The 8,263-nt window shown below is 52.3% G+C and overlaps 1 protein-coding gene across 1 annotated transcript in view; it reads left to right on the top strand.

Annotated features, from left to right (window-relative positions):
- Nucleotides 1-1,150: 1,150 nt before the first annotated feature.
- PADI6 (peptidyl arginine deiminase, type VI) overlaps nt 1,151-8,263 on the top strand; it is a 31,534-nt gene continuing 24,421 nt past the window's right edge. The window contains exons 1-3 of the mRNA XM_011998462.1: nt 1,151-1,310; nt 2,004-2,181; nt 4,632-4,704. Coding sequence (XP_011853852.1) covers nt 1,195-1,310; nt 2,004-2,181; nt 4,632-4,704 — 367 coding nt within the window. The 5' untranslated portion in view covers nt 1,151-1,194. The remainder of the gene's footprint in view (nt 1,311-2,003; nt 2,182-4,631; nt 4,705-8,263) is intronic.

Here is an 8,263-nt window from a genome sequence, read left to right as displayed (position 1 = left end):
AAAAAAAAAAAAAAAAAAAAGAGCTCAATCCAAGCTTAAGACATGAAATGAACACAATTTTAAAGTAAGTTATGTAAGTTTCTCGTGCCAGAGCAAGAGTTCCTATTTCTTTGCTCTGTGGGCTCGGCTGAGATGGGTAGCAGCTGGTGACCCCGGCTTGATGTATTCATTCCACCAACAGTTGCTGTGCCCCCACCCCCGTGACACAGCTGTAAGCAAGGAGCTCACCTTAATCACTGGGGATTGGGATGCAGGTTCCTGGACCACACCCCAGACCTTCTGGGACCGGGAATTTGCAATGTTAACAAGCACCCTTGATAATTTTTGAAACCACCGGAGGGTTAATAACCACCTGGTCTGGGCAGGCACTGTGGCTCATGCCTGTAATCTCAGCACTTTAGCTGGTAGAGGTAGGAGGATTGCTTGGATCGAGAAGTCCGAGACCAGCCTGGGCAACATGGCGAAATCCGGTCTCTACAAAAAAATACAAAACTCAGCCGGACATGGCAGTGCACACCTGTAGTCCCAGCTACTTGGGAGGCTGAGATGGGGAGGATCACTGGAGCCAGGGAGGTTGAGGCTGCAGTGAGCTGTGATTGCGCCACTGCGCTCTAGCATGGGTGATAGAGACCCTGTCTCAAAAACAAAACAAAACCACCAGTCCAGCGCTTTGCTGAGCTCCTTCATCAATTTCCAGGAGACGCACACCCTAGAACTAAGACCCTAGAGCCTGGGCATGCTGCCACACACTGCCATCCTGACCACTCCCATCAGCTGCTCCCAGCTGCCCTCTGCAGGTATTTGCCCCAACAGCTTCCAGCTGAGTCCTGCAGCAACATGGCCAAGTTGACCACTCCAAGGCACCGACTTCCCAGAGCCCCTCCTCTTCCCAGCTGAAGGCCAGGGATGCCTAAGTAACTGGCCTCAGACTCCCCTGGCCTGCAGCTCTGCCGGCACGAGCTGCCTGATAAATTGGTGATGAAGGGGTTCTGATGCCACCTGCTCCCCCGACTCTCAGTCACCAGGAAGCTCTGAGAGGGAAGATCAGTGCCACCTGGGCAGCTGCTGACCCCTCCCCTTCTTAACAAGGGGGTGGGCTGCACAGGCCTGGACTGCATAACAGGGGAGGGCAGGGTGAGCCGTGGGGCATCCGAGACTGCTGTGCCGAGTGAGGGCTGTGGTGCAGGCCTGAGGATGGTCAGCGTGGAGGCCCGAGCCATGTCCTTCCAGAGTATCGTCCGCCTGTCCCTAGACAGCCCTGCCCATGCCGTTTGTGTGTTGGGCACAGAAATCTGCTTGGATCTCAGTGGGTGAGATGCTGAGAGCTCTGCCAGAGCTGGCAGACAGAGGCAGGCAGGCCTGGGACCCAGTCCCCTTGATCTGGGAGTCGGGGGTTATTTCTCTAGCCTCACCGTCCTGCCCCATCTTGGGAAGCCTTGGGTCTCTAGCGGGGGCCTCCCAGTTCCGACCACTGCAGGACTCTGACTTAAATCCTGCCTCTGCCCTGTAGCAGCTGCCAGGGACTCTTAGCGAGCCAAGTGTCTTGGCCTCTCTGTCCCCCTGTGTGTGAAACCGTGGGGAGGCTCGTCCACGGGGGGCTGTGAGGAGTGGGCCAGGGAGACTGTGAGATGCTGGAGCCTGCAGGTGGAGGTGACTGACAGCAGGGTCACAATACAACCTCCTGAGTCCCTTGCCCTGGTCTTTTTCCTTAGGGGGATCCTTTGTGGCTCCTCCCTTCTAGGGAGTTGGGTGCTTATTACTAAGATGTAGCTGTGGTAACTTCTGCAGTGTTGGTAGCGGGGTGGGGTTTGGGCTGGAGCTTGTCAGAGAGCAAACATGGGGTCCTTTGGGAGGGGGTGGTAGGAATAAGGACCCCAGAACACTCTGCCTCAACACCCTAAGGAGAATGAGGATTTGGGAGCCGTCCCCTCCCCCATGCCAGTCATCTCCTAGGCTGAGAAGGTGAGTGTGCCCTGACATGTGTCTCTTACCTGGCAAACCAGATGTGCCCCCCAGAAGTGCCAGTGCTTCACCATCCATGGCTCTGGGAGGGTCTTGATTGATGTGGCCAACACTGTGATTTCTGAGGAGGAGGACGCCACCATCTGGTGGCCCCTGTCTGATCCCACGTACGCCACAGTGAAGATGATATCACCCAGCCCTTCTGTGGATGCGGATAAGGTAAGCCTCAGGGGAAGAGGTGAGGGGCATCTTCCAGGGATGGGAGCTAACACAGCAACTGGGGCTCCCTCCTGGCTGCAGACATGACTTGAGCCTGTGAAACACGTTGTTTTGCATGTCTGATCTGATCCAGTGTCTGCAACAGACCAGTGGGGTGGGCACGCCATGACCCCATTTTACAGAGAAATGGAGGCACTTAGAGAAGGTGCCCTGCCAAGTCAGCAACGAGCAGAACTGGGATTCAAGCTGGGCGAGTTTGTCTCAGCCATGCGAGCCCCTGACGGTGATGCTGGGCTGGCTTCCGACCTAGCCGCGCCACAGTCTGGCTTCAAGGTGTTAGCAGCGTAACTCAGACAGGCTTTTGGTGAAGGCAGCTCTTCTGGATGTGGAGACTTGAAAGAGATGTAATAGCTAAGGTGTCCTAAATGCATGCTACATACCAGAGAGCTTGGATCATGTTCCGGGCTGTGGGCCTCTATCATGGCTTTTTTTTTTTTTTCATTTATTTTATTTTATTTATTTTTTTGAGAGTCTCACTCTTTGTCCAGGCTGGGATGCAATGGCACAATCTCGGCTCACTGCAACCTCTGCTTCCCAGGTTCAAGCGATTCTTCTGCCTCAGCTTCCCGAGTAGCTGGGACTACAGGCGCCCACCACCACGCCGGGCTAATTTTGTATTTTTAGTAGAGACGGGGTTTCTTTCACTATGTTCGCCAGGCTGGTCTCGAACTCCTGACTTCAAGTGACCTACCTGCCTCCACCTCCCAAAGTGCTGGGATTACAGGCATGCGCCACTGCGCCTGGCCTACCATCACTTCACATATGAAGAAACAGGCACAGAGTGCTGTGTCTAAACCTAAGCAGCCTACCTAGAGTGGGATAGACCCAGGATTTGAGCTTAAGCCAAGCGTGTACTCTCGCCCCTGGGTAAGCTGTCTCCCTAACAGGGTGCCTACGGTGGGGAGGTTTCCCTCCACCTTGTACACAAGGGGGCAGCAGTGGTCTCCTGTGGTAGAAGCAGGTGGCTCATTCAGGGCAGGAGTGTTCCACTTTGGTTGCAGGTGAGAACCACGGGACCTGATAACATCAATACCCAGGCCACACCCCCTCTACCAATTAAAGTGGAACCTCAGGGCTAGGACCCTAGCCTCTGGTTTAAAGCTCTCCAGGTGTCCCCAATGCGGGGCTGGGGATGAGAACCATGATGGAGCAGTTCAGGACTGGGAGAGCTCTTCCTCCCTCCCCCTACACCCTGCAGGACCTACTGGAGATGCCTGCTGCAGAGTAGGGTACACACCCACCTGCGCTGTGTGCCCAGGGCAGGCAATTCCCCGAGAGGCAAGTAGTGGACTTAGATAGCAACTGAGCGTCTCTGGCCGGGTGTGGTGGCTCACGCCTGTAATCCCAGCACTTTGGAAGGCCGAGATGGGCAGATCACCTGAAGTCGGGAGTTCGAGACCAGCCTGGCCAACAGGGCAAAACCCTGTCTCTACTAAAAATACAAAAATTAGCCAGGTGTGGTGGCAGGTGCCTGTGATCTCAGGTTCTCAGGAGGCTGAGGCTGGAGAATCGCTTGAACCCAGGAGGTGGAGGTTGTAGTAAGCTGAAATTGTCCCACTGCATTCCAGCCTGGGCAACAAGAACAAAACTCCATTGCAAAGAAAGGTATCTCGGATAAGAACGGAGGCCACAATAGGTCCCAGTGGAACTCCAGACTACCTGAGAACCATTCTCTGCCCAGGGCTTGGCCTCCAGCACCCTCAAGAGTGGCCAACAAAGAACCTTGACCTTGGAGGACTAAAGCTTCTATTTAAGGACGGGGTGGATCTCTCACAATCTCTGGCCAATGGTTGGGTCTCTGGTTCGTGACCAAGACCTTGTGGTCAGGGCCACGGGCTGGAGTGCAGGTCTCTTTCTAAAAGCATAAAGTAGAGGCTGGCATGGGACACAGGAAAGACTGAATCCCAATGCTGCTTCCCCACCTGGGTGTCCTTAGCAGCTTAAGCCACCAGAGGCCTGTTTCCCCACTGTGCACCTTATGGAGTAGTGGATGGGACCTGGGAGGGTGGGGTTAGCAGGGAGAATGTATAGTGTGGTTTCAAACTTGGGCTCTAGAGCCAGGCAGCCTGGATCTTAAATCCCTTTGAGTGGTATGGGGTAAGTCCCTCGATCCCGCTGCCATCAGGGATACAGCTCTCACCTGGACAGGTGGTTGCAAGCCTGGCTCTCGACAAGGTTGGCGGTGGGGGTCATGGCAGGTTCTAAGTCCTCGGGGGACTGACTCAGCCCTAAGCGCAGGGCTGTGGTCCCTGTACCAGCTCATGGTGAGACTTCAGAAGCTGTAACACCAGACCAAGGTCACAGGCCTAGACTCAGCACATTGCCTGGGTCTCTGTTCCTGGTCCCTCCCCTTCAACACCGCCTATGGGTTCGCAATGCTGTCTCCACAGGTCTCCATCACGTACTATGGGCCCAATGAGGATGCCCCCGTGGGCACAGCTCTGGTGTACCTCACTGGCATTGGTGAGTGTTGCTCCAACTGGGAGCCTGGGGCCCAGCCCACCGCTGGGGTGGGGGAAAGGGTGGGATTGCAAGAGGAGCCAAAAAGGATTCTCCCCATAACAAGATGCTTCCTGTGGGCCCCAGGAACTCCTGAACAAACTCCTAAATGGATTCATTTGAGATACCCACTCACACGCCCTCCTTGACGTTCAGTCGCGGCTCCATCTTCATGCACTGCCGACCTAATTCTGAGAATAGAACAGCCAGAACTTCCGTGTCGCTGCCATCTACCCACCTACGCCTGTCTGGTGCCTACCTTCTTCCTTTGTTACAGTTGACGTGTCTGGTCCAAAGTTAATATTTGCCTCACTAGATCCTTTCTTCTCATTCAAGAACATTCCTTTGTCAATTCTTACCAATGTAAGAAGCTGCCACCCTTCCCCGCTCTCTAGATCACCCCCATCAACTCAGGAACAAGCTCTATAACATCTACTTTTTCTTTTTTTTTCTTTTTCTTTTTTCTTTTCTTTTTTTTTTTTTTTTTGAGATGAAGTCTTATTGTCACTCAGGCTGGAGTACAGTGGCATGATCTTGGCTCACTGCAACCTCCACCTCCTAGGTTCAAGTGATTCTCCTACTTCACCGGCTGGGACTATAGGCATATACCACCATTCCTGGCTAATTTTTATATTTTTAGTAGAGACAGGTTTTTGCCATGTTGGCCAGGCTGGTCTCGAACTCCTGACCTCATGATCCACCTGCATCGGTCTCTCCAAATGCTGAGATTATCAGGTGTGAGCCACTGTACCTGGCCACAACATCTCTTAAACCTGGTTCTAGGGTTTGTGGGTGTTTTTTTGTTTGTTTGTTTTTTGTTTTTAAAGACTGAGTCTAGCTCTGTTGCCCAGGTTGGAGTGCAGTGGTGCGATCTTGGCTCACTGCAACCTCTGCCTCCCAGGTCCACACCATTCTCCTGCCTCAGCCTCCCAGAGTAGCTGGGACTACAGATGCCCGCCACCATGCCCGGCTAATTTTTTGTACTTTTAGTGGAGATAGGGTTTCACCATATTAACCAGGATGGGACTTGACCTCGTGATCCGCCCGCCTCAGCCTCCTAGAGTGCTGGGATTACAGGCGTGAGCCACTGCGCCCGGCCTAGGTTGTCTTTTAAAGTCTGTTCTCCCACCTCTGTTCCTGAGGAGCCATCTGTGTCCTCAATTTCTCTAGAATCTTCTCAAATTAGATACCTACCACCAACGGAGTTCTTATAGCACTCTAACATCTACAACACTAAGTTTTTGGTTTGTGTGGGATTTTTTTGTTTTTTGTCTTTTTTTTTTTTTTTGGGTCTTGTTGTTTTTGAGACGGAGTCTCACTGTGTAGCCTAAGCTGAACTGGAGTGAAGAGACACGATCATGGCTCATTGCAGCCTCAAATGATCCACCTCAGCCTCTCCAGTAATTTGGACCATAGGTGTTACATCACCATACCTGTTTAATTTTTTATACCGACATAGGTTTCCCTATGTTGCCCAGGCTCTTCCCACCTCAATCTCCAGAGTAGCTGGGACTACAGGCACGCACCACCAACCCCAGCTGATTTTCTTAATTTTTTTTATTTTTGCCCCCATAGAGAGGGTTTTACCACATTGCCTAATGTGGTCTCGAACTCCTGACAAGTGATCCTCCCGCCTCAGCCTCCCAAAGTGCTGGAGTTACAGGCGTGAGCCACGTACCTTCTTAACACACTTTAACACTTCAGGGATGTTCAACTTATTTTTCCTCCTGCCTGTTCCTTCTCAGAACACTTTGGAGCTCAGAGGAGCTCTTCCTGGTCCTTTGTCCCCCTGCTTTCAATCAGTGAAGTGTCTCGAGCTCAGGAGGCTGGTCACATGGCTCTAATGTTACCTATGGACAGGCTGCTCCCACAAACCCGACTTGGATATTGCCTAACCAGCATGATCGCTTGGGTATCTGACAGATGTCTGAAATGCAAATGGATTCTCTACTCCTGAAAACTTGTTTTTCTAGTAGTCCCTCCATCACAGTAGCGGGTAGCTCCATCCTTCTAGTGTAAACCTTGGCATCACCTGACTCTTCTTACCCCACAGCAGTCTGAATCTTATGAGTGTTACCTGATGTTTCGCCGGAATCCAGCAACTCATACTCCCAGTGTGCTCGCCCTGGCTCGAGCCCCCATCCTCTCACCTGGGTCACAGCCCAGACCTCCCAGTGGGGTTCATGCTGGCACTCTTGCCCTTCTGACTAGACCTCTAGCCTTGATCCAGCAGCCAGAGTGGCACATCTTTAAGTGGAATATTGGATAGCGCCTTCCAACTGCTTCCATGTTGCTTGGATTAAAGCCAAAGTGACTGCCCACAAAACTACACAAGTAACCCTGGGCTGCCTCTGTCTTTACCACCTGCGAATCTTCCCCCTGTGTCATCCTGCTCATTCTGCTCTGGGTGCTGTTGGTCACTGTGATCCTTGGCCTTGCCACCTTGGGCTTCCTATTTCCCCTAATGGGTCTTACCCTAGATGTTAACCCAGATTTTCTGCCTCTTTCAGGTCTCTTTTCAAATGTCAACTTAGGCTTCCTTGATCACCTAAAACTGAAACGCCCCCACTCCATTCCTTCTCCCATATCCCTCAGTGATTATTGCCATCAAACATGATATATCTGCTTGCCCCTCCCCTGGTGCACACATACGTGCTCATGTAAGCTCTAAAGAGACGAGGTCTCCGTCTTGCACGCTGCTAGATTCCTAGGACCTGGGGCAGCCCAGTTCGCAGTGGGCATCTGGTCCCTGAGCATCTGCTGGCCAGGTGCTGATGACGTAACAGGAAACAAGTCCCACATTTGTGGCCCTGATGTTCCAGTTAGGAATGAGCATGTCAAATAAGAGCTGTGAACAAAAGACCACACTAGAGCCACGTGGTTGTCCCTTGTGTGGTGGAAGGGATGGGAGCTGGTATGCTAAGGCGGTGGGGCAGTCCCTATGACAGTACCTGGGCAAAAACCTAGATCCTTAAGTGTGTTTTTGTTTTGTGTGGGGGGAGGAGGGGAGTTGTTTTTGGTTTGGTTTGGTTTGGTTTGGTTTTGAGATGGAGCCTCACTGTCACCCAGGCTGGAGTGCAGTGGCGCGATCTCTGCTCACTGCAATCTCTACCTCCTGGGTTCAAGCGATTCTCCTGCCTCAGCTTCCTGAGTAGCGAACTACAGGCACCTGCCACCATAGCTGGCTAATTTTTGTATTTTTGGTAAAGACAAGGTTTTGCCGTGTTGGTCAGTCTGGTCTTGAACTCCTGATCTCGGGTGATCTGCTTGCCTTGGCCTCCCAAAGTGCTGGGGTTACAGGCATGAGCCACCGTGCCCAGCTAATCCTTAAATTTTAAAGGGGCTTAGAATTGTCATGTATTGAAATTTTTTTTTTTCTTTTTTTAGACAGAATCTTGCTCTGTCACCCAGGCTGGAGTGCAGTGGTGTGATCTCAGTTCACTGCAACCTCCACCTCCCAAGCTCAAGTGACACTCCTGCCTCAGCCTCCCAAGAGGCTAGGACTACAGGTGCCCTCCACGAT

This window comes from Mandrillus leucophaeus, unplaced genomic scaffold (genome assembly GCF_000951045.1).
Source record: "Mandrillus leucophaeus isolate KB7577 unplaced genomic scaffold, Mleu.le_1.0 Scaffold571, whole genome shotgun sequence".
Taxonomy (NCBI): domain Eukaryota; kingdom Metazoa; phylum Chordata; class Mammalia; order Primates; family Cercopithecidae; genus Mandrillus; species Mandrillus leucophaeus.
Note: the sequence above shows the minus strand (reverse complement) of the source record. Positions and strands in the feature narration are given on the sequence as shown.